This window comes from Dendrobates tinctorius, unplaced genomic scaffold, assembly GCF_039654945.1.
Source record: "Dendrobates tinctorius isolate UK_male_01 unplaced genomic scaffold, ASM3965494v1 ptg000007l, whole genome shotgun sequence".
NCBI classification, from domain to species: Eukaryota; Metazoa; Chordata; class Amphibia; order Anura; family Dendrobatidae; genus Dendrobates; species Dendrobates tinctorius.
The window spans coordinates 31,598,730-31,625,586 of NW_027361675.1; the positions used below are offsets into that span (position 1 = coordinate 31,598,730).

General features: G+C 39.6%; 1 protein-coding gene across 5 annotated transcripts in view; it reads left to right on the plus strand.

Moving 5' to 3' along the window:
• BRIP1 (BRCA1 interacting DNA helicase 1) overlaps positions 1–26,857 on the plus strand; it is a 445,923-nt gene that overhangs the window by 17,574 nt on the left and 401,492 nt on the right. For 3 of the 5 annotated variants that reach the window (XM_073573186.1, XM_073573198.1, XM_073573190.1), the window contains exons 4-6: positions 9,776–9,940; positions 11,869–11,984; positions 13,214–13,366. In XM_073573186.1, the coding sequence (XP_073429287.1) occupies positions 9,776–9,940; positions 11,869–11,984; positions 13,214–13,366 (434 nt within the window). The remainder of the gene's footprint in view (positions 1–9,775; positions 9,941–11,868; positions 11,985–13,213; positions 13,367–26,857) is intronic. The other 2 variants (XM_073573207.1, XM_073573216.1) reach the window with 1 other exon arrangement.

A 26,857-nucleotide genomic window follows, 5' to 3' on the forward strand; every position in this document is an offset into this window, starting at 1 on the left:
ATTTACTAGGAGGCTACACGTGTTACATTTTATGACAGCTTTGGGGATTACGTGTGTAGGCATCTACCTAATGAGTGGACCTTATATCCTCAGATGTTTTCCTGTAGTGGGGAGATCTTACTGTGACTTGAACCAAACAGGCCCAACACATGCTAAATCTCAAGAGCTGTTGGGAAACATCTGAGATTACATGCTCACCTTTCTGCCTTCAAGTTCAATCACATCATAAACAGAAGAATGTCACCCTTTTATTGGTACATTGGGGTTTGATATTATGTTCTGCACTGTTATTATCAGGCCCTGTAAGTTCTCTACATTTAACCATTTCAGAACAGTTCTTTTGGGTATGATTAATTGTTGTATATGTTAATATGCTGACTCACAAAGACGTGTAAATGTACTTAGCATTGCGAATATAGACTGACTCATTAGCTAATTAAGGGGGTTTGACTTTATTTTGTGAAGGTTGTCCAACCGCGGTCAATATAAAAAGAAAGAGAAATAATCATAATTTGACTTTCACATCTTATTTTTTTTGTCAGCAAATGTGATCTTATGTGCTTTATCTGTAGCTAATAACGGACCTTAATAGGTGTGCTGTGCTGTGATAGCTCCCATAAGTTCAGTTACTGGCTGATGTGTTCAAGTGAAGTTGAATGTCACATCATCGCTTACTGAATTCTGGAACAACTGTGTTGAAATTGCAGAGGATTTGAAGACGAGCTTTTTTTTATCATATTGCTATATGAAAGTGAGAAATGAGAGTGCTTTGGTCCTAAAAAACAGCCTGTTTTAAAACTTTGCATGTGGTGGTTTAGCGTTTCTACCTTTTTATATTATTTAGTATTATTTTTATTTCTAGGTATGTCTTTTGTATTCTCAGGTGAATCAGTCTGGTGTGATATAGTTTCTGCTGCCATGTTTAGTTTTTTGTTTTTTTTTTTGTACTACTTTTGTAAGTCTGTGTGTATCTATATCAATTTATATATATTTTTTTTCTTATTATAATATGTCCCCATGAGGTAATAAAAAAAGCTTTGATGGTCACCTTTTTGTCTTTTTTTTATTTTCATTTTTTTTCTAACTGAGTCATCAGCAGGAGCCTCAGTTAGGCCGGTTTCACATTTGCGTTTAGGGCCGCAGAGTCGGCCTGCGCACTGCTGCCGCTAAGCCCCGCCCCTGCCGCGCCTCCTCTGGTAGCTCCGCCTCCGGGCGCATGACGCTGCATGCGTCCCCTATCTTTATCACTGAGGACGCAGGCCGTGCGCAGTATGCGTTTGGCGGCGCCTGCGTCTTTTTGACGGTGCGCCGAGCGCAACCAAATTGCAACAGCTTGCGTTTGGCGCTGGTCGGCGCACCGTCAAAAGGACGCAGGCGCCGCCAAACGCATACTGCGCACGGTGATAAAGATAGGGGACGCATGACGCATGCGTTCAGAATGCTATTAATCTGCAGATTAATCCCATATCTAATTTGATCAGCTGTTAGGTGCCCCTAACAGCTGCGGGTGAAATCGTGATCTGGCCATAGCTGTTAACATGTTAAATGCTGCTGTCAAGCTCCGACAGTGGCATTTAACTCGTGCTTACAGGAAGTGCGTTACAAACCCTGTCTATCAGCGCTCCTATCACATGAACGCAGGGAGCTGATGGGTTGGCATAACAACTGGGGATTGGCAGAAGACCCCCGTGCTTGTCATTGCAGATCTCCTATGAACTCCTTCCCATGGCTGGCGTTCACAAGAGATGAAGATTTTTGCTATACATAGCAGGGCTAAAGTCCTGGTATGTGTAGCACAAGCAATCAGTTTCAAGTCTCCTAAAAAAACTATTGAAGCAAGTAAAAAGTAAAAAAATTTTTTTTTAGAAATATTAAAAAAAATAAAAGTTCAACTCAACCCCCTTTTGTCCATTCAAAATAAAACAGTAAAAGAAATACACAAACTTGGTATCGCTTTAGAAACGTCTGATCTATCAAAATATAAAACAATTAATCCGATTGGTAAACGTCGACACGTGAAAAAGAATCAAAACGCCAGAGCTCCTTTTTTTGGTCAACGCAACATTGCAATAACAGGCGATCAAAACATCGTATCTAACCTAGAATAGTATGAATAAAATGTCAGCTCAGCATGAAAAAGTAAGCTCTCGCCAAGCCCTGGATCCTGACAAATGGAGATGCTACAGGTCTACGAAAATAAGGCATTTTTTTTTTTTTTTACAAACTTTGGATTTTTTTTTCACCACTTAACCCCTTCCTGACATGAGACGTACTATCCCGTCCATGGGACCCGGGACCCTATGCCCATGGACGGGATAGTACGTCTAGCGCGATCAGCGGCGCCCACGTGGTGAGCGCCGCTGATCGCGGCCGGGTGTCAGCTGATTATCACAGCTGACACCCGGCACAATGTGTCAGGGGCGGTCACGGACCGCCCCCGACACGTTAACCCCTTGCACACCGCGATCAAACATGATCGCGGTGTACCGGGGGTTAAAGGGAAGCATCGGCAGGGAGGGGGCTCCCTCCGTGCTTCCCTGAGCCCCCCACGGCAGCGCAATGTGCAGCGCTGCTGCGGGGGACTCCTTTCCTCCAGGCCCCCGGATCCAAGATGGCGACGGGGGCCTTCGGGGGCCTGAGGAAGCTGGCTTCCTCAGTGCCTGCAAAGCGCAGGCATGAGGAAGCCTTCTGCAGTGCCTGTGTCAGATCGCTGATCTGTCACAGTGATCTGTGATGTGACAGATCAGCGATCTGTCACTGGACAGTGATGTCCCACCTGGGACTATTTAATAAAGTAAAAAAATAAATAAAAAAAAGTGTTAAAATAATTAAAAAAAAATCGCCAAATAAATTAGAAAAAAAAAAAAAATATTCCCCCAATAAATCAATTTTTTGGAAATAATAAAAAAAAGAACAATAAAAGTACACATATTAGGTATCGCCGCATCCGTAATGACCCGCCCTATAAAACTGTCCCATTAGTTAACCCCTTTAGCGAACCCCTTAAAAAATAAAAATAAAAAACGAAGCAAAAAATAATGATTTATTATCATACCGCCAAACAAAAAGTGTAATAACGCACGATCAAAAAGACGCATATAAATATCCATGGTACCGCTGAAAACGTCATCTTGTCCCGCAAAAAATGAGCCGCCACACAGCATCATCAGCGAAAAAATAAAAAAGTTATAGCTCACAAAATAAAGCGATGCAAAAATAATTATTTTTTATATAAAATAGTTTTCATTGCATAAAACCGACAAAAACATAAAAAAATGACATAAATGAGGTATCGCTGTAACCGTACTGACCCGAAGAATAAAACCGCTTTATCAATTTTACCGCACGCGGAACGGTGTAAACGCACCCCCCCAAAAGAAATTCATGAAACGCTGGTTTTTGTTCATTCTGTGTTCCAAAAATAGGAATAAGAAGCGATCAAAAAATGTCACGTGCCCGAAAATGATACCAATAAAAACGTCAACTCGTCCCGCAAAAAGTAAGACCTTACATGACTCGGTGGGTCAAAATACGGAAAAATTATAGCTCTCAATATGTGGTGATGCAAAAACTATTTTTACAATAAAAAGCGTCTTTTAGCGTGCGACAGCTGCCAAATATAAAAACCGCCATAAATAGTAAGTCAAACCCCCCGTCTTCACCCCCTTAGTTAGGGAAAAATAATAAAATTAAAAAAAAAAGTATTTATCTCCATTTTCCCGTTAGGGTTAGGGCTAGGGTTAGGGCTCAGATTAGGGTTAGGGGTGTGTTGGGGTTAGGGTTGGAGTTATAATTGGGGGGTTTCCACTGTTTGGGCACATCAGGGGCTCTCCAAATGCAACATGGCGTCTGATCTCAATTCCAGCCAATTCTGAGTTGAAAAAGTCAAATGTTGCTCCTTCCCTTCCAAGCTCTGCCATGCGCCCAAACAGTGTTTTACCCCACATGTAGGGTATCAACCTACTCAGGACAAATTGCAAAACAATTTTTGGGGTCCAATTTCTCCTGTTACCCTTAGGAAAATAAAAAATTGGGGGCAAAAATATCATTTTTGTGGAAAAAAAATGATTTTTTTATTTTCACGTCCGAGTGTTATAAACTTCTGTGAAGCACTTGGGGGTTCAAAGTGCTCACCACACATCTAGATAAGTTCCGTGGGGGGTCTAGTGTCCAAAATGGGGTCACTTGTGGGGAGTTTCAATAGTTTAGGTACATCAGGGGCTCTCCAAACACACATGACACCCGCAGACCATTCCATCAAAGTCTGCATTCCAAAACGTCACTACTTCCCTTCCGAGCCCCGACGTGTGCCCATACAGTAGTTTTCTCCCACATATGGGGTATCAGCATACTCAGGACAAATTGGACAACAACTTTTGGGGTCCAATTTCTCCTGGTACCCTTGGGAAAATAAAAAATTGGTGACTAAAAGATCATGTTTGTGGAAAAAATACGAATTTTTTATTTTCACGCCCGGGCATTATAAACTTCTGTGAAGCACTGGGGGGGTCAAAGTGCTCACCACACATCTAGATAAGTTCCGTAGGGGGTCTAGTTTCCAAAATGGTGTCATTTGTGGGGGGTTTCCACTGTTTTGGTACATCAGGAGTTTTCCAAACGCGACATGGTGTCCGATCTCAATTCCAGCCAAAAACGTCAAATGGCGCTGCTTCCCTTCCGAGCTCTGCCATGCGCCCAAATAGTGGTTTACCCCCACATGTGGGGTATTAGCGTACTCAGGACAAATTGCACAATAACTTTTAGGGTCCTGTTACCCTTGGGAAAATAAAAATTGGGGTGAAAAGATCATTTTTGTGGAAAAAATATGATTTTTTAATTGTACCGCTGTACGTTATAAACTTCTGTAAAGCCCTTGTGGGTTCAAAGTTCTCACCACATATTTAGATAAGTTCCTTGGGGGGTCTAGTTTCCAAAATGGGGTCACTTGTAGGGGGTTTCCACTGTTTAGGTACATCAGGGACTCTCCAAACGTGACATGGCGTCCAATCTGAATTCCAGCCAATTTTGCATTGAAAAAGTCAAACGGCGCTCCTTCCATTCTGAGCTCTGCCATGCACCGAAACAGTGGTTCCCCCCCACATATCAGGTATCTGCGTACTCAGGAAAAATTGCACAATAACTTTTGCAGTCCAATTTCTCCTGTTACCCTTGGTAAAATAAAAAAAATTGAACCTGAAGTATTTTTTTTATGAAAAAAAGTTAATATTCATTTTTTTTTAAATATTCAAAAAAATTCCTGTGACGCACCTAAAGGGTTAATAAACTTCTTGAATGTGGTTTTGAGCACTTTAAGGGGTGCAGTTTTTAGAATGGTGTCACTTTTGGGTATTTTCTATCATATAGACCCCTCAAAGTGGCTTCAAATGTGATGTGGTCCTAAAAATAAAATGGTGTTGTAAAAATGAGAAATCGCTGGTCAACTTTTAACCCTTATAACTTCCTAACAAAAAAAAATTTTGGTTCCAAAATTGTGCTGATGTAAAGTAAACATGTGGGAAATGTTAGTTATCAAGTTTTTTGTGTGCCGTATCTCTGTGATTTAAGGGCATAAAAATTCAAAGTTGGAAAATTGCGAAATTTTCAAAATTTTCGCCAAATTTCCGTTTTTCTCACAAACGCAAGTTATTTGAATGAAATTTTATCACTAACATGAAGTACAATATGTCACGAGAAAACAATGTCAAAATCACCGGGATCCATGGAAGCGTTCCAGAGTTATGACCTCATAAAGGTACAGTGGTCAGAATTGTAAAAATTGGCCTGGTCATGAACGTGCAAACCACCCTTGGGGGTGAAGGGCTTAAATAAAAAAAGAACCTAGACATGTTTGGTGTCTACAAACTTATAATAACCTTGAGAATCATAATGGCAGGTCAGTTTTAGCATTTAGTCAACATGATAAAAAAAAAATAATTGTGGAACTGCAGGTTTTTTTTGCAGTTTCACCGCACTTGTAATTTTGTTCCTCTTTTTCAGTGCACTATATGGTAAAGTCTATGGTGACGTTCAAAAGTATAAGTCATCCCACAAGAAACAAGTACTCACGTGGCCATATTGATGAGAACATTTAAAAAAACAACAATGGCTCTGGGAAGAAGGGGAGCGAAAAATGAAAACTCAAAAGCGGAAAGTCCCAAGATCATGAAGGGGGTTGAGGGTGCTATCAAATAAATAATACTAATAATTCCAGTGGTCACCATATGCTATGTAAGCTGCAAAAGGGAGGACACTAACAGTTATAAACCAGTTCTATTTTCTCCTTGGAAAGCCAGTTGTCTCTGAGAGCCAGGCACCCAACCTGTCTGCTAGATTACAGCCAGACATTTATGGTATGTGTTCTCAAATAGGTTAGCAAATCCTCAGCTGTGTTAAAACTAAAGGTCCTTTTACAGCAGCGATAATCTGTCTGGTACTAATGATAATGAGCCATCATTCATGACAGTTGTGTGATGTGAATGTGTTGAGCGACTAAATGATGTGTCCAGAAACACTCGCTTATGACCTAGCTCTTTTCAGTTTTTTCATTTTCATTTTTTTCCCTCCCCTTTTTCCAAGAGCCATAACTTTTTTTTTTTTTTTTCCCCCGTCCACATAGCCTTATGAGGGCTTGCTTTTTGGCGGGATGAGTTGTACTTTTGAATTACACCATTGATTTTATCATGTAATGCACTGGAAAGCGGGGAAAAAATTCCAAGTGCGTTGAAATTGCAAATAAAAAATGAATTTCACAATTTTTTTTTTTTTTTATTTACGACATTCCCTATATGGTAAACTGACCTGGCAATATGATTCTACAGGACAGAACAATTATGCAGATACTAAACATGTATAGTTTTTTTTTTTTTTTTTAAAGAGAACCTGTCATGTAGATCAGGCATGATAAACTAAAGTTTAATAGTAGTAATTGTCCTCAATACCAAATAGCCCTTGATATATGGGCAGCGCTGCTACTTAATATTACATTTAAATGCAAGCTCACAGGTGTCTGGTTTCACCATGGTAACAACTAAAAGTGACACATGATCATTTATAAAACTTACATTTTTATTAGTAAATCATCATTAATTTAACCCTGCTGTTCTGTTCGGTCAAAAATGACCGTTTTTGAACTTTGATATTTTTTAAAAAATTCATTATGCGGTTCTGAAACTTGTGGTTACTTATATTTTCCTAATTTGAGGGGTTCTTTCTAAGGGTACTTTTTTTTTTTTTTTGTTTAGTTTTTGCACCACATTTTTTTTTTTTACACTTGTACTGTCCCGGTCAAAAATGACCGAATAGCATTTTATGCTAATTTCAGCCATTTTTTGAGTAAAACAAATGAGTTATAATTTCTTTTGAGACTACTTATTGCATCTACTATTGTTTATGAAGTAAACAGTTGCTTTAGGTGCAGATTTACACATGCTTTCAGTACAAACCATACACATTGGTTTTCAGTACAGTTCTGTGCAATTTTTTTTCTCTTTTTCTTGTGAACAATAGAATTATGTGAAGATTTTCTGAAAAAAAACTGATTTTTTTTATTTTTACTATTTTTTTCAAAATGTTTGCACGCATTTTATACTATAGATAATTTTAGTTATAGTTAGTTATAGTTGTTATAGTAGCAGTAGTAGTTGTTTTAGTTAGTTAAGCTCAAATTTGTAATTTCTGTGCAGAATTCAATAAGCCCTTGTAACCTTTATAAACACAAAATAAATAGAGTTTTTTTGTGTATTTTTTTTTATATAATGACCAACCATGTTCACATACAGTATAATAATGCAACAGGTATTCAAAAATTTTTTTTTAAGTAGCTAAAACAGCATTTTAATAGGTCCGGTCAAAAATGACCAGAGTAGTACAAGTGTATAGTGGAAACGAACAGAATAGCAGGGTTAAAAGCAAATTAAAACCAGGAATAGGTGCTAGCAAGAAAAAGGACTTGAGCTCAAAATATTCTGATAGCGAAACAGGCAAACGGTAGAGGAATAGACATAGAACCTTTATTGTATTCTATTGCAAACTCCAAGACATAGCACAGGCTGGTATGCCGAACATTAAAAGTCGATAAACTAAAGGCACAGGATAATGGCACTGTGATGCTTATTTAATAGATACCTTCACTGTAGAAATCTGGTTATTCTTTGATCACCAATAGAAGTTTTGGTGCAATAATCTGTTCGTGCATCGGAGCGGGCTTTTGGGGACTTTTTTGAATGTAGCAATACCAAATATGTGTATTTTTATTTTAATTGTTTTATTTTAAAAAATTTTCTCACTTTTTACTGTACTTGTTAGTCCAATTAGGCTAGTTGAAGGTGTGATCATCCGATCGCTTGTGCTAGTTATAGCACTACATCAGCACTGCCGTGTGTAGCTAAAATCACGATCTGCTACGAACACTAGCTGAAGGCTAGCTTTCGCTGAAGTATCGTAACTACAGGCATGGGGGTCTTCAGCAGATCCTTGACTATCGTGCCAACCCATTGCCACCCAACATTCAGGTCACAGGTGTGCCAATGCGCAAATGAAATGGTGCACCAGTGGGTGTTAAATACTGCTGTTAGAAATAAACAGCAACATTTTAACATGTTAACATGATTGGTCCACCTGCGGCTGGTAGATGCAGATGATGGCTGAATAAATCAGCCATCATCTGCCAGGAAAGATGCGAGCTCGTCTTGCCCATATCAAAGGCAGGGATACGACATACAGTTAGGTCCATATATATTTGGACAGAGACATTTTTCTAATTTTGGTTCTAGACATTACCACAATGAATTTTAAACAAAACAATTCAGATGCAGTTGAAGTTCAGACTTTTAATCTGTCCAATTACTTTTGGTCCCTTTAAAAACAGGGTGGCACATGTTAAGGAGCTGAAACTCCTAAACCCGTCATCCAATTTTAATGTGGATACCCTCAAATGAAAGCTGAAAGTCTGAACTTCAACTGCATCTGAATTGTTTTGTTTAAAATTCATTGGGTTAATGTCTAGATCCAAAATTAGAAAAATGTCTGTCCAAATATATATGGACCTAACTGTATGACGTAAATGTATGTCATATGTCGTAAACAGGTTAGCCGTTAATGAAATTGTTTAGTTGGTTGAAACATTCTTATTTGACCTATGAAATTGGGTAATGCAGATGGAGATTGTTCGCTTGTTCAACGTTTTGACCAACAAAAAGGAAAAGTGGAAATTCAAGTCCTAAATAAGGTTATATGTGTATGTGAAAAAGACTCCATGATATTCGATGTTGCAATGTAACAATCGCTATTCAATCATTTTATTCAAAATTTTCATCCTGTATAAACACTTGCCTGATATCATTCACTGGTTGTGTTACAAGCTTTCGTTTAAACATTTATCTACTTGTGTAAGCGAACCCCTTACATCCTTTGAACTTATAGTAAGAACATATCATAAGTGAAATCTCTTTAATCCAACACCCAGTAGCCTGCAAAAAACTGCAATACAATAGAGACTCTGAAAATACCAGACTCTGTACACTGAACCATGACAACCCTATAGGAAATTCAGATGGAAAAATAAATGTTTTTATGATTTTTTTGTATGGGGGTTCGGGGTGGAGGGGTTTATACCTTTGCTATTGAGTGTTTTTGGGTTTCTTATAAAACCTACTTGAATAAGCCAGGACATCTCTGAGAAATAAAGATGGCTCGTTTATCTTTTACTTGTTTTGAACAGCTTCTGAATTCTATACGTTGCTCGAAAAATAATTGTTTCTGTATATTTCTCTTGTAGGAAAGCCTGTTGACAGTGCAAGTGAAAAAGAATGGAAAAAAGAGGAGTATTCACATTGTAGCTGCACATGTCATTCAAAGACTCCCCATTCCAGTGCAGCATCCGCTTCTACATCTGGGGGTAAAGCTGGCTCATCCTCAAGTGGTCTTTCATCAACTGCAAATGGTAATAAAATTCAATTGCACTTTTGTTAGTACTGAACTGGTTGACATTATCCTTTCCACAGCGCATTACAAACCCCTACTGTTTTTTTTTGTTTTTTTTTTGTTCTAACATTCATACAGGTACAGTTTATGGTGTTTTGCGTTTAGACATTGCATATACTTTTATTTAACATGACAATAATTATGACCTTTTTTTAAGTAATCCAAAAATATCTGGGAAAATGTACATACTCTGCTATTATCACATAAGAATCTTTGTAGAATAAGTTACTGTATATCTTTAGTTACCAAGTTCTGCATTGGAAGGAACAGTAATATTGCCATTCGGCCTAGGTGTTTGATCCGTTTTCATGCATCTATACTAAAAAATGTACATGATCAAATACAGTTTCTTAGGTTTATAATAGAAAAGTATCTGTGAAAAATGGATGCCACTCAGATATTTTTTTTACGCACCCATAGACTTGAATAGGTGAGTCTCATCGGAGACCTGGAAGAGAATAGTGCATGTGATGACTGTTCTCTCATGGACGGCAGGGCCGAGGAAAAAAATCATTCATCTGAACAGTCCTATTGAATAACATGAGTTAATGTGCTTTTGTGTACTGTGAGATTAAAAATCAAATGGCACACGTCTGATTTATACGCTCGTCTGCATGAGCCCTTATAGCTAGCTTTAGAATAAAGCTTTCTTTAAGGTTCTTAATTCCATCCTATTGGTAGCACTCAACTTGTCTAAAATCCTCGGAATTGTAACCATTTAATATTGTATTACTTGAAGAAGTTGGCCACTACTTTACATGTCCCTTTCATGTGAACTAACTGATACAGAGACTCGCTTTGCTAAATACTACAAATCCTTCTGCAACCTCAGCTTCGTTCCTAGTCACATTATCCCTGCCTAAGACTTTCCTGGCTTCCTGTGATATGACATCAACATCTTCCTCCGTTCCGGGCTCTAGAAACTGATGGGTGGGCATGGTTAGCAGTATGGCATGAGTGGGTGGGTCTCCTTTCCGCTGAGTTCACATTGTTCCTGTGCATGCTGCTGCAGACCCAGCTCTCGCTAGTATCTGTATGTATATAGCAGAGTCTATATACATTGCTATATACCCTGTGTAAGGCATATACAGCCTTTTGTATACTCTTTATTATATGAATACATTCATTTCTCTTACCTCATTCGTCTACCTATCCATCCATCCTTCAGTCAGTCAGTCATTGATGGGGAGTAAGGGATGATTATTGTCAGGTCTGCTGTTATGGTGCTTTGTGCATTATTTCTATTCCCTGTAACAGTTTCCTGTGCAGGAGATCATGGCGAAGATGTTGGTGACCCTGAGGGAGGAGTGGGAGGTGTTTAAGCAGAGTTATGGTGGTGTGCTCACTTCTGGATTGCAGCCCAGCACAAGGAATGATGGGAAATGTAGTCACAAGGAAGCAGAGGATTCTGAAGAAGTGATGGCTGTGAGAGTAGAGCTGGGGCCAAGGAGCAAGAAGTGAAGCAGAATGGCAGAAAGCTACATGAAACTTAGCAGAAAATGTACATGGGGATTTTTAGGGGCATCATCCTTAAGCATTTATGGCAAAACAGAAACTGAGTCAGGGTAGTGAACAACTTCTTTAAAATAAGCTGTTCTTGTAAGCCCGCATTTACATTTCCATGTTTCATAGTCTGTGTACAGATCATGATTTCTAGATGGTCATTGGTCTCCGGACCTGAACTCAACAGCCTCTTATATGGATATGAGGCTGGTGAGGGATGCCACAGCCGGTCCAGATATCACGTTCTGTACTCAGACTGTGAAACACAGGCGTGAGTACAACCTAAGAGCAGTATGTTTGTAGTGAATCATGATGCTGTGTACATTACGCATTTTTAGTGTTTTAAAGTCAAAATAATCATATATTCTGTGTTATTATTTGTAGAATCGTTCAGTAGCCCACTTTCACTTTCTTCAAAGTTATCGGCAATGAGAAAAGCTGAAGACGATGATTTTCAAGCTGACAGAAAACGAAGCCGGGTTTCTCCCAGTGAGCAGCAGGTAATAGTCATGGTATTCACAGGAGAGTATATAATAAATGTGTTACTTTATTTCTTGGTTACTTGTGGTTTATTCGGGTCACGCCACACCTCATCTGTCATATTTAGTTACTGCTCCCAATTATAAATGACCTCATTATTGCTTTGCACATTGATGTGTCAGAGAGACTAACGACTTTGGATTTGACAATGGATGGTGAATTACCGCAGCCTATATCTTAATTGTTACTCCCTTAACATTATTTTGCTAATGTTTAATTAAAATAAAAAATGACATTTGTGATACAGTCAGTTTCACAATGACTTATAATGGGACAATTGTCACTTGTTATGATCCCTGTTAGTGTACACATATAATAAAATGTGTGTTCATTTAAAAACTTTGCCATGCCTCTTCAAAGATGGCACTGGCCTATTCTCCTATATTCATTGAAAATGCATGCCAAGAAGCAGCTGTCAGCCCGCAGCTGTATGAAGTCTATCACCATTTTCCAGTCACCCATGACAGCACCAACGAGAGGGGATCCGCCCTTCAAGGACAGGAAACCTTCAAGATAAAAAGGGCGTCTCCTCTCTCCGCATCAGTGGTCTATTTCTTTTATAAAATGTACTCATTGCCCACTGCTTTAATTGTGAAGCTGGCTGTTTGACTGTAAAAGTTTATTCTTTGTTCCTTTTGAGCAGTATATCTTTCAAAATAGTACAGTATATCCTCATGCAGTATCATGATGTGGGCAAATGCAAAGGCCAACTTCTTATTACCGTAGATAAAAACTTAAGTAAAGGTACTGTCACACTTAGCGATGCACCAGCGATCCCGACCAGCGATATGACGCGGTCAGGATCGCTGGTACATCGCTAAGTGGTCGCTAGTGAGCTGCCACACAGGCAGATCTCACCAGCGACATCGCTGGGGACGGGGGTCGCTACTTACCTGTCACACTAGGCGATCCTGCGTCCTCCCGCCCGGCTCCACGCTCGTCGCTCGTCTATCCACAGGAAGCGCCGCAGGAAGCTGACAACGAGAAACAGTCCAGGACGTTCTCGCGTGATCAGTCATAACCAGTGGGGGAGCGGGTCGTAGGTAAGTATCAGACATAGCAATATCGCTATAACGTCACAAGTTATAGCGATATTGCTAGCGATATCGCTAAGTGTGACAGTACCTTTAGGGTTTTATGTGACATGTCAATCGTATGATTACAATTCTGGCAAATACTTGTTTGGCAGATGCGAAAGCGACCCTGCTTTGAGAAAGGCGTACAGTTTATTGATGAAGATGAAAATAATGGCAATAGCAGTTTAGCCAATACTTTTTGCAAACAGCAAAAATCTGCTGTTCCAAATGCCTCAGATGATTCGGCGCCATCTTCTTCGAAGCAGGTTAGTAGCAACTTACGAATACTGAATCCTCATAAACAGTATGATTAGTGGGCCTTATGAAGTGACAGCTGTTGCAACTTTTGCACATTCATAGGTGAGTAAATTCATCAGCAAACTAAACTAGTGCATCTGAATGATTCATTTTGATCAAAAATTTTCATAAAATGGACCTCCTGACACCGATTTTACATTTAACGTCGCATTTACTTCTTTTGGCTCAAAATTGTAAATGCAAAAATGTGTCTCTCTTGTTCTGTGTTTTATTCTATTGCTTTTGGTGATAAAAGAAAGTCATGTTTCTTCTTAGTTTTGTTACCAAGCTATGAAATAGAATTGAAGAATTTTAAAAAAGTGCCTGAATATCTTGCATGATGGCACAAGAGGGTGCTGTAGGCTGTGTTATGTTATGTTAGATCTTCTTTGTGTGGCAAAGCCAATCGATCAGTCTTTGCACAGATACTAGATATTTAAAATAATAATTGCTATGATACTTGACAGTGTTTTTTTTTTTTTTGTGCTAATTTTGAAATTTTTTCTGTACTGCTTTTAGCTGGCAATTCATAAACTGTGTTTGATATGTGGAGAGATTTCTTAAGTTTACCTGATTTCCCTTGTAAATCTATTTGGATGCATTGATATCAGAATATGCTCATTTTTTGTACTGAAGATGGCAGTGAAAGGGTCAGTATCTGTGTCATCGGGCAGAGATACACTGCCGTATTTTTAGTCCGAGAATCGCATTGTAAAACTCGCAATGGCTGTCTCCTCTCCTGACCTGAGCTTGACAGCTGCATAGCAATCCATCATGCTGTCATGCTCAGGTCATGAGAGGTGCCGGCCAGTCCATTCAGTGCCATGCGATTATCGCAGGAGAAATACACCAGTGTGTCTCTGCCCTTCCCCCTTCCCTTGAATGTTGGTCTTACCAGAGCAATCTCCTGTTGCAGACTTGTCCAAGCCTGATTTCATCTGTAATGGAAGCCTTAGTATTCAGACCCCTTTAAATTTTTCACTCTTTGTTTTATTGCAGCCATTTGGTAAGCTCATACTCAGTTGCGAGAGACTCGCACGAGTCTCTCGCGTGAAAACTCGGCACTGTCGCCGGCACTCGGACCGGAGCGTGCGGATACATGTATTTCTATGCAGCCACACGCTCCGTTCCGAGTGCCGGCGGCAGTGTCGGGTTTTCATGCGAGAGACTCGCATGAGAATCATGTGAGAGACTCGCAAGTGAGTATGAGCCCTTAGATTTACTTCCACTAGCACCCTGTGCTTTACTGATCTCACTGCAGAGCTGTGTTTGATTATAACTGACACATGACAACATTAAACAGATCTGCAGGTTCCTCTCAGTTCTCCAGATTCCATCTCACAAGCATCCAGTGTTGCAGTACAGCATGGCTGTGAGAGCTTCAGCAAATTTGTTTGTAAGGGGACAAAGCTCAGTTTTACTGTTAGTTACACCTCTTACATTGGTAATGCCTTTTTCATATAAAATAATCTCTGGAGGCAGATTCTCATGAAAATCAGTATCTGACCCATAGAACTTAACAGCTCATTTTAAATATAAGAAAAACATGGGTTTCTCTGGAACAAGACATTTGATCGCAGCTATCAAGGTATTATTTTATTCTGCTTGCTATGATCTACGTTCCCTTAGAAGGGTTGATCCTACACGCAGCGTCCCTTTAAGGTATACTATACAATACGTAATGAGGAGTCTGACAAGCTTGCACACAACTGCTGACCCTTTCTTTCCTAGTGTCAATTCTCCAAATTAGTATGTTCTGTTATCAATGCAGCTGAAGTTAAGCAAATAAACTGGAAAAAGCAGCTGATTGAAAGCCATTTATATACAATATCTTTGAAGAAATGAACGCTTAGTTTACTTTTTAGCCTTTTTGCTAATAAATGAGCCGAATCTGTTGCTATCTGCTCTTATAGAGGGGACATTGCAAAAAAAATCATGCTGATACAAATCGGCTTGATGGTCAAATTTATTTCAGCTGTGAGGTCTTTGATTGTTAACCCCTTACAAATATAGGTTGTACTGGTAGGTCACGTCGGCTCCCTGCATTTGTTGCGGGCTCAGTAACTGAGCCGTAGCTTTGTGACCAACATCTATGTCTAACAACGGAGCCCGTGTCTGTTAACCTGTTAAAAGCTACTGTCAGTCTGAGACGGCGCCATTTACAGCCCAGGGGAATGTGATGCTCTAACTCCCCATCGGTGCCACCCAACCATGGGATGTCACGAAAACCAAGGGTCTGCAGAAGACTCCTAATGCTTGTTATGACGATACTCCTATGAAAGCCAGTCCGTGGCTGGCATTCATAGGAAATAAGTTTTGCTATGCACAGCAGTATTGTGGTCAATCAATCAGCGAATTTCAGGTTCAAGTCCCCTAAAGAAACTACAAAACCTTTCAAAAGAAAGCAAAAAAGTTTTTAAAAATATGATTTTTTTTTAAAGTCTAATCGTCCAACTCATGCCGTTGTTCTCCCATTAAAAATAAAGAATTAAAAAGAAAAAAAATCATGTGGTATAGCTATGTGCCGAAAAGTTCAATCTATGAAAATATAAAGTTAATTTAACATATTCAAAGTAGAAGGAAACAAATGAACGGCATCAGAGGAATATAGTCTATGCATGTGCAGTAGATTGATATTTTTTGACAGAAGACAAGTGGTAACATTCCACTAGTATTTGGTGCTCAGCATAGAAAATATAAATATATATATGCAATCAGAAGAAAGAGGAATGCGGCACTCGCCAAGTAGAAAAAAAATGTTCAATGTCCTTTATTGCGCCATTTGCGGCTTAGACAAAGTACCGGACGTGCAGTTTCAAAGAGGCATGCAGGGAGAAAGGACATACCTCTTTGAAACTGGACGCCCGATACTTTGTCTAGGCCGCAAATGGCGCAATAAAGGACATTGAAAAAATGTTTTCAACTTGGTGAGTGCCGCATTCCTCTTCCTTCTGATAGCATAAAAGTTAATTTACCCTATTATGGTTCTTTGGTCACTGTAACGCTTGAAAAAAGATGTGTTTAGAGCAAAACATTATCCCAAAATGGTAACAATACAAATGTCTGCTCATGATGCAAAAAAACAAATCTTCACAGAGCCCCATAGACCAAAAATTAAAACTTTACAGTTCTCAGAAAACGGCAACACCATTGACTTTTTAATGATTTCACTTTTTTATTTTTCACCACTTAACCCCTTTCACGACCTTGGGATTTTCAGTTTGAGTTTTTTGCTCCATTTCTTACCAGATCCATGACTTTTTTTTATTTTTACGTTAATATGGCCATTTGAGGGCTTGTTTGTAGCTGGACAAGTTGTACTTTTGAACAACACCATTGATTTTACCATATAGTGTACCGAAAAATGGGGAAAAAAAAAACATTGCAACTGCAGTGAAATTGCAAAAAATGCTGCAGTGCCACATTTTTTTTTTTTTTACATTGTTCACTAAATGCTAAAACTGACCTGCCATTATGATTCTACAGGTCATTATGAGTTTGCAAATACCAAACACATACAAAAAAACCCGAGGCTCATAGCATCATAGCATCTCCATATTTCGGGACCTGGGTGAGTGCTTATTGTTTGTTCGCCGAGCTGACGTTTTTACTGATACCATTTGGGATAGATACGATGTTTTGTTCGCTCGTTGTTGCATTTTATTGTAGTGTTGTGGCAACTTAAAAAAGACGTAATTCTGGCAGTTTTGATTTTTTCCTGATACCCCTTTTACCGATCGGATTAATTTTATATTTTGATAGTTCGGGCACTTCTGAACTCAGCCATACCAAGTGTGTGTATTTTTATTGTTGTATTTTGAATGTGGTAAAAGAGGGGTGATTTGAGCTTTTACAAATTTATTCATATTTGTAACTATTTTTTATTTTTTTTTTTTACTTGCTTCAGTAGTCTTCTTATGAGAATTGAAGCTGCAATCTTCTGATCGTTTGTGCTACAGAGCCCTGATATGTGTAGCAGAAATGATCATCTGCTAAGAACACCAGCCATAGCATGGGGGTCTTCTGCAGACCCCTGGTTGTCACGTCAACCCATTGGCGCCCCGCTATAATGTGAGAGGAGCGCCGATGGGTTGGTTGTGATGCGCTTACAGCTCTTGTATTGTATGTTAAATACCGCTGTCAATCTGGAATTTAGCATGTTAACAGCCGCTTGTGGATTGCAAACGAACACTTTTTAAACAAAACCAAAAACACAATTGTGGAGTGAGATATTTTTTTTTTTTTTTTTTTTTTCACAATTTCGACACACTTGGATTTTTTTTCCTGCTTTCCAGTACATTCTATAATAAAATGGAAACCGTCTTTAAAAAGTATAAGGAGTCACACGTGGCATTTTTGCTGCGTTTTTTTTTTTCTGCAACAAAGCCTGCTTACTTGGCAGTAAAGAAGCGGCAGAAAAAAAAGCAGATTTTGCTTGTTTTTTTGCTGCGTTTTTGTCATGCTACATTTGTTTCTTGCATATGCTGATAAAATTTGGTGACAAAAAAAATCATATTCATAAGGCTTTGGCACAAAAAAACAACACATTACTTTCAATGGGTGAAAAAACGCTGAAAATGACTTGCTCTATTCTGCAAAAACCATGCAAAGCACAAAATACTGAGGACAAAAAAAGCAAGCTGTGTACATGAGGTTTCTGAAATCTCAGAGACTTTGCTGGTACTGTAAAATGCAGCTGAAAATTTGCATGAATATAAGCATAAAACACGCAGCGAGAAAGTCACATGTGAACACACCTTCAGTGTTATGGCTCCTGGAAGAAGGTGAGGGAAAAGAAAAGGCGAAAGCTGAAATTTCCATGTCGGGAAAGGGTTAACGTCTACACACTTCCGGGCCTTTATCTGCGATTGTTTTCAGGACGGGGGTAATTTTGTAAGTGTGTGCCGTTTCAGTGGTAGCATTTGATCTCAGCCAAACAATTAAGCAAATATTCTACGAATGTGACCTTATTAAAGAATCAATTCTTCCCCTTACAGATTTTGGGGTCTATGCGTTTTTTTTCAAGCTACTTCATAGATTTAACTGCAACATCCCTCTTTCTGTGCTGGACCTTGGCAAAATCAGCTTTCAGGTGGCATTCTATATATTTCGGGAACACTTGTAAATTATAACTGCTGAATTTCTTGTCCCCAAATATATCCGCATATATTATTCTATAGCTGTGTTATTTCTAGCCCTTTTACGATAAAACCCAACTCACATTCCAGTGTAAGAGTATGGCAGTGATTTTGGTAAAAATACACGAGCAGCTATCTCATCAGCTGTTCAGATTTATGCCCACTTTATATGTCAGGTGGTCACAAGGGGTTCCCTGTACCTCTCAATTCTTGCAGCCGCCCAACCAAATGAAATGTTTATGCAGGTTTTTTTACGCACACAGCGCTTCATTCGGAGAGAGTAGGACTTTATATGTGAGCCACAGCCAAACTGGTTTTCCTTTTTATATTAGTTATTTTGGAAAATAATTCTGAGCTTAATGTGTTGACATAGTTTTAATTACCAAAGCATGATGTGTGAGTAAATCTTGCCATGGTGTATATAGTTGGCAATGAAGTCATCTCTCAGTAGGATAATAAAAAAAGTGGTGAAAATGTCATAAGAATGTGAACACTAATTACTGTAACCACCAAATACCTTTTAACAGACTTGGGAAGCGGGGGAGGTAGTAATAAAGCAGTTCACTTACGATACATACAGATTGTGTCGTATGGTTTTTATAATTCTTTTTTAAGTGAAATTGAGGTTTTAATCCGCAAGCTGTATAAAATGATAGCAAGAGCAAGCCAATTGCCTCTGGATTGTCCTAGATTGTAAGGTAGAGAGAAAGTAATTATATATCACCGTTGTGCACCATAATCAGTGTGGATTGTTTCCTGAAGACTAAATCCCCCCAAACACATTAAGGCCCCGTCACACTAAGCGACTTACCAGCGATCCCGACACCGATATCAAGGTATCAGGATCGCTAGTAAGTCGCTATGTGATCGCTGGTGAGCTGTCACACAGACAGCTTCACCAGCGATCTGCACAGCGATGCCGAGCGCCCGGCATCGCTTGCTATCGCTGTAAAAAATAGAATCAAAATAAAAAATATAGTTATTCTCACCTTCCGACGTCGCGTTCAGCCATCCCGCCTCTCTCCACGCTCCGGTCCCAGTGATCCTTTGCACGAATGACTGCGAGACTTTGTTATCCCGTGAGACTGTGACATCTCGCGGTCATTTGTGCAAAGGATCACTGGGACCGGAGCGTGGAGAGAGGCAGGATGGCTGAACGCGACGTCGGAAGGTGAGAATAACTATATTTTTTATTTTTTTTTATTATTTTTTACACCTGATCGCTGGTCTCCCGCCTGTCACACACAGCGATGCGTGCTGGCCAGTGGGAGACCAGCGACCAAAGAAATGTCCAGAGGTTTCTTCCAGCGATCAGCGATACCGGCAGGGGGGCCGCTCGCTGATCGCTGTCACACACAGCGATCTCGCTGGTGAGATCGCTGTTAGGTCACAAAAGTTGTGACTCAGCAGCGATCTCGCTACCGAGATCACTTCGTGAGACGGGGCCTTTAGACTAGTCAGCCAACCTCCCACAATATAAGTCCAACAGTTTAATGTCTATCCTCTTGACTGTCCCCCTAATAGCCGATGTTGTGGGAGATAAGAATTCAGCATGTCCCATTTTGGACTGCTGAGCCTTTTGTTCTCTAAGAGATAAGCCACCGCCAGAGGAGTCGGGCAGCAGCTTTCATAGAGAAAACAGGAGTGCTCAGAAGAACCAGCACTCCTGTGTATGGAGGAGTTGGGTGAGATAGCTACTAGCCAAACCATTGTTGGACCAAAAGCCATCCAAACTATATGGGGGCTTAAAGGGGTTGTTTACTTTTAGTAAATGTCCTTGGCTGAAAATTATTATAAAGAAAAATACTGTGCTAAACTCAGTGTCTCTGGGTTATCTGGCGAGTTTATGCCAAAGGTCTCGGTATCTGGCTTTGGCTACAGCGCTGTCGCCACGTTGACAGCACAACAGGAATTCATTCGGCAGTAGCCCTGATGAGGGATTTAGTTTACATTAGCAGAGCCAATGAGCTCTCTGATTGGCTGACACACTGTCATCGTGATGTCAGCACTGCGCCAATGCCAAACACTGGGACGATCGACAGAGAATGACTACATCATGGTTTGTTTGTAGCTGGGGACATCCATTTACAGAAAAGCAACAACCCCATTAAGAGGATGTCCTTACACCCTATAACCCTTGTTATAACCTTGTTTTTTACACTTCTTATTTACTAATGCTTTGAATAATAAGGAGTTTGATGGCCAGATTGATAGTGATCAATGAAGGCCGAGCCAAAGCAATGTTTTCGCCTGTTCCTTTATGCCGCTGTAATCAAGCACACCATAAACTCTAGATGTTAGCTGGCAGATCCATCAAAATGTTTTAATCCTTCACAAATTAAATTGGTATACGATAGGATTTGGCTGGCTGTAGACCCATCTTTAGCATTAGCTAGTTGATGTGTCATTTAATATTATAATCCTAGTTTTCTGACATCCTACCTGAGCATGTATATATAGTGGGCATAGTAGGGATAAAAATAAAACTTATACAGGTCATGGAAACCTGCGGTCACTTAAATCTTTTAACAGCTACAATTTGGACCTGTAGGAGACAGCGTTTTTTTTTTATTTTTTTTTTTTTAATAGCATTGTGTTCCAAGAGTTATGATTGTTTCATTTTTCTCTTGACACAGCCATATAAAGGCTTGTTTTTGTTGGACGAATGTAAAATATGTTGAAAAACTTAATATCTTTTAATAACCGTTAATACAGCTTCTTTGCATTTATTTTACGCCGTTTGCCATGCAGTTTGTTTTTTGTCTCCATATTCTGAGAGTTGAGTTTAGAGCTGAAATATTATTTTGAATAAAATATTAATACTTCAAAAACAGTTATTTTTCCAGGTTAGGCCAACTAAATATCTATGCCGCCTCATACACAGACAGGACAGCTTATTCTGAAAAGTTATTTGACAGTACGGTTTAACCTTTATGGGATTAAGTTTAGTTTTAATTTTGCATGAAGCTAGATTGGAAATTCTTTCTTAATGCTTTTCTTTTAATAAAAAATCTAGACATTCTCCAGCAATGTTTATGTAGGTGGTCAGTGTCAGAATAACTTCAACATGAATGCAAGGTACTAAAGTGAAACCATGCAAAAGTGGGTGCACAGACTGATAACAACTGTAGGGTGCTGCATCATCTATCAGAAGTCAGACCTCATGAAAGGAGGAAAAGAAATACACCGTACAGTTAGACAACTTTTATTAGAGTACAATTGTTAAAATGTTATAAAAATTCAATGAAACAACCTGAAAATCACATAATCAAGTGCAAACAAGGGCCAATTCGACACTTACCCCCTATTGAAGAAGCTCACGCGAAACGTGCGTCGGGGCATGGTTGCCACCTACAGGTCAGGTATTCACATTGAGCTGCTATGCATATTTAACTATTTCAGCTGTGCATTTGCACTTTTCCACATAGCGATAGTTTTTCCCATGGTAGGAGGCTTTCTGACTTTGTGATTCGTCTTCTATGCATTGCCACTAGGCTATATAATATCTTTATCTTATTGCAGTTTGCACTTAGCACTTAGCACTTTTTTGATGAAGATGAACATACAATTTTCTTACATATTGTCAGCCTTCTTTAGTTCTGCCATGCACTAGCTAGTTTGGGAAGATTTAGCTGGTGGCTTATTATCTGCATATGCTACCTGACAGCTCATCCTTTTATAATTATCTCATATCACATGATAAATTATGTTGTTGGGGATTTTGTTCAGTATTTACATATTTAAGAGGGGGTGCATTGATGTAACTATACATTATATACTGTCAGTATTGTTTTTCAGATAATCATTCAGTGCACCAAAATATAATCATATGATAGTAACACTTTCCCTGTACTTTTGTCTATGTGATACCTCTGCTGGTGGTTCCATTGTGCACATTGTATCTATGTATACCTTTTGTGATCCATACAATGAGTATGTATTTTATATGACTTAATAAACGCTGTTTTTAGCTTACTGCATGTTTTTCTACAGTGTTATTCATACTTCCTCTTTTTCCTGGATTGTAGTATATATTATAGGAAGCTTTATATAGGCCTTGTTATTTGAGAAAATCATCTATCAGAAGTCAGACCTCATGAAAGGAGGAAAAGAAATACACCGTACAGTTAGACAACTTTTATTAGAGTACAATTGTTAAAATGTTATAAAAATTCAATGAAATAACCTGAAAATCACATAATCAAGTGCAAACAAGGGCCAATTCGACATGATAAAAAGTTGCGATAACAGCATAATACAAGATCCAAATGTTTTATAAACACTACTAGCAATGGTGAATGGAATTAGCGTAGACGTTGCACTAATACATATGAAAGATACTATACAATAGCCCAACAATACATGCATATGAAAGATACTATATAATAGCCCAACAATACTAAGTGTAGATTGAGGAATAGTATACTAAGCTACACGCAGGAGATGATTATCCTTTGGAGAGGAGCTGCAAGAACAACCTAGAATTCAAAATTCAGTAACAGAGGCAAGAAATTATAGTGTAGTCTCAGATGATACCAATGATGGCAATTAATACAGTAATCATAAAAACTTGTAGCAAAGTATATCATACCCCAATTAAAGGGAACCTGTCAGCAGGATTGTACACAGTAACCTACAGACAGTGTAAGCTCGGCACCGTTATACTGATTACAATGAGACCATGTGGTTGTTGTTTAATCTTTATTTGTAGTTTTCAGTTAATGATATGCTCGTGCTCTGGGGCGGCCTGTGTGTGGGGGGGTCTTCATGTGGTGCTCTGATTAGTTATTCATCTGTATGGCTTCTGACAGGTCACTGATCACTCACTGACCTGCCCCCTAGTTTACATAATGAATATTATATATATATATATATATATATATATATATATATATATATATATATATATATAATTGAAAAAAAAAAGCCTTCTGCAGTTAGGTGGCAGTGGTGGTGCCTGCGCTGCAGCATGATCGCACATGTAATGAATTACTGTATTTACTCATGTATAAGCCGAGTTTTTCAGCCCCTTTTTTGGCTGAAAAAGACCCCCTCAGCTTATACACGAGTCACGTGGAGCATCTTATGGGGCCAATATTATCTTTTCTGCAGCATTATATGGGGCATATTTTAATATGGAGCATCTTATGGTACCATCATCAACCTTTATGGGGCATATTTTGTATAGAGCATCTAGTGGGGCCCATCATCAACCTTTATGGAGCATCTTATGGGGCTCATCATGAACTGTATGGAGCATTATATAGGGCTTCTGATTCAATATGGATATTCAAAAGCATTTAACCTACTGATGTCTCAATTAATTTTACTTTTATTGGTATCTATTTTTATTTTTGAAATTTACCAGTAGCTGCTTCATTTCCTACCCTCGGCTTATACTCGAGTCAATGAGTTTTCCCAGTTTTTTATTGCAAAATTAGGGGGCCTCGGCTTATACTCGAGTATATACGGTATATACACATTTGTTTGATGTAATCTTGAAGTTCTTAAAAAACTGCACAATCCTGCTGACAGGTTCCCTTGAAATAGACACCTAGAATGCCTGTAATGGGTATGGAGATGTACTTATTATATTGTAATTGCAGAGGCCGGAAAGCTAAAGTGCATGGTGCTGCACTTTCCCTGAGGAAGTTGTGATCCACAGCGATGCGCTTAGAGTTTCTAGGCTACGTGAGCCATGGGTCTCTATGGGTGACATGCTTTTCCTGCTAGCATACTATAGTCAGTATGCGGCACTTTATCAAGCATCACGCCCTTTAGCTTTCTAGCTTTTGCTATTACAATCTACTGTAATAACGGATTCTATATTCCCATTACAGGCTTTCTAGGAGTCTATTTATTAGGGATATTATGATATACTTTGCTACAAGTTTGTGTGATTACTATATTAATTGCCGCCATTGGTATCATCTGAGACTACACTATACTGTCTTGTATCTTTTAGTGAATATTGAATTCTAGCTTCTTCTTGCAGTATATTATTCCTCCATCTACACTTAGTATTACTGGGATATATGTTTGCACTTGACTATGTGCGTTTCAGGTTGTTTCATTGATATTTTTTTAATAACATTTTAGTGATTGTATTCTAATAAAAGTTGTTTAATTTTAAGGTGTGAGCATTATTACTATATTTCTTTTCCTCCTTTCATGCCTGCGCTGTACTAAGGTTTTGCAGCAGAACATTGCCTAGAGTATCACTTTGCCTTAGCCGGCTTGCCTTTTTCCCCATAGTGCATCCGGGTGACATCTTACTCACGTGAGACATAAATCTGGTTGTTCACGTAATGTGAAACAGATTGTGATTCATCAGACCAGGCCAACCTTTTACTAAGAACACAGTGTGACATCGGCGGCTGTGACCGCTGATGCCCCTTCAGCGGCGGTGCCCGCCGCAGTGTCTCCTCACCTGCACGCCCCTGTCCACGTGCACGCCCGCTCTGCCTTCCGCCCTGCTGCGGACACACGCGCCGGCCTTAGGTCGCGGGCGCGCGTCCTCCCTCTCTCTTCCTCTGGTGGGGGGGCGTCGCTGGGGGACGGGGCTGGAGGACGTACTTCCTGGCTCTAGGATATTTCAGGCGTCCTCCCTATGAGGAGGGCGCCTGGTGATCGTGTGGTATCCCTGCACCTTTCTGGCAGCTACAGTTCTACTGTAGCTCTCACTTCACGTGCATTCCTTGTCACCCGTTTGTTCTGCCTCTGTCCTTGTTCCTGTGCCGTCCTCCTTGCCTGCCTTGCCCTGCTCTGTCCGTGCGTTCCCCAATGTCTTCCCTGTCTGTCGGTTGTGTATGAGCCTCTCCGTCAGTCTCTCTGTACCTTTCCCTGCTGTTTCTATTGCTCCTCCTTCCTGCCCAGGAACTCCTGCTCTAGTTCCTTTACTTCTGTCTGTCTCCCATAGCCTTGCTGTCCTTCGAGCCGTCCCTCTTGGTTCCGGCTGTTGCGCTTCTGTCCCCTGTGGTCCTGCCCCAAATGATCCCTGTATAGGGGTCGGTCTTCACCTGGCGTGCTCGCCCCAGGGGCTCCAGATCCAGAGGGTCCACTCTCGGACGTAACCTGCTCCTAATCGTCACACACAGTTTATAGAAAAAGGAAATTGTCACAGTTTGGTAGAAGGAGGCAACTATGGAGCATATAATAAAAAAATTTTTTTGAAAAGAAGATTGGTCTTTCATCTAAATCCATACACAGTTGAACGACGTTTTGGCATTCTTTCGGCTGGCAGCCATCTTGCCAGTCTCACCTATGCACAGGAGTACGATACTTGTTTTGCCAAGCACCCCTGTGTTTTTTATGAGAAAGCTGCTTTCTGACTCTTCTGCGGGGGCTTCTCTCCCGGAGTTTGAAATCAGACATGTGGGATACTTCTCTTCCCTGACATCATCTACCAGTGGAGAGTTTGGAGGACCCAATACTTATTAGTCTGTTGGCTGACAATATTGTTAGTCTAATAAGTAGTTGCACTGTACTGTGAACTCTAATGACTTTCTTTCATTGCCGGCATTATATTTTTCAGCATCCTGTACTTCAGTAGCTCTCCTTTGAGATTAGATAGGCAAGTCTTTGCTCCCCCAAGCGTGTTTGAGCCTTGTGCAACCCATCACACTGTTCCTATTTCACTATTTCTCTTTTATGTTTTTGTTACCATTTAATTGTGGGATTCATAAACAAAAACAAAACTATTTTGTTTGCTGCTGGGCAATTCTTTTATATTCTTTGTGTGAAATACGGTAGTTATCTGTATTAAGCTCTGGATTAGAAATATGAAGCTCAGGCATTTATAAAGAAGTAAGTAGCACAGAAATTTGGACCTTAAACCATACTGAATATTAAAGAGAGCATGCCACTGGGTTGGAAGAGGTGCTGCACCCTAGAGTATTGTGTTTTGTTTTTTTTTTTTAATCCCGCCTTGCAGTTTCAGAGATATGGCCCTTTTTATTCAATGCAGTCTATATACTACTTTTTATGGTCTTTATCAAGACAGGGTGGCTCACAGAATTTTCGGGAGGTGCGTCCCTTGTAAAGACCATAAAAATTAGCATATCTGGTGCACTGAATAAAAAAAACATTATACGGTACGTATGGCTGATTTAAATAAAAAACAAAACTGAATGCTCAGGGGAACAGCAGGAATTACATAAAAGCAAAAAACGGTAACGTTAGCAGTACACGTTATGTATATGGCATTTTGTTTTCCTTCTTTTCTGTCTTTTGATGTATTGTGGCGGTTCTCCCGAAGAACATGGAGATAAAAGATTTTGAGTTTTGTTTAAAGAGCCTGAATTTGTTTATGGAGTATTTAAT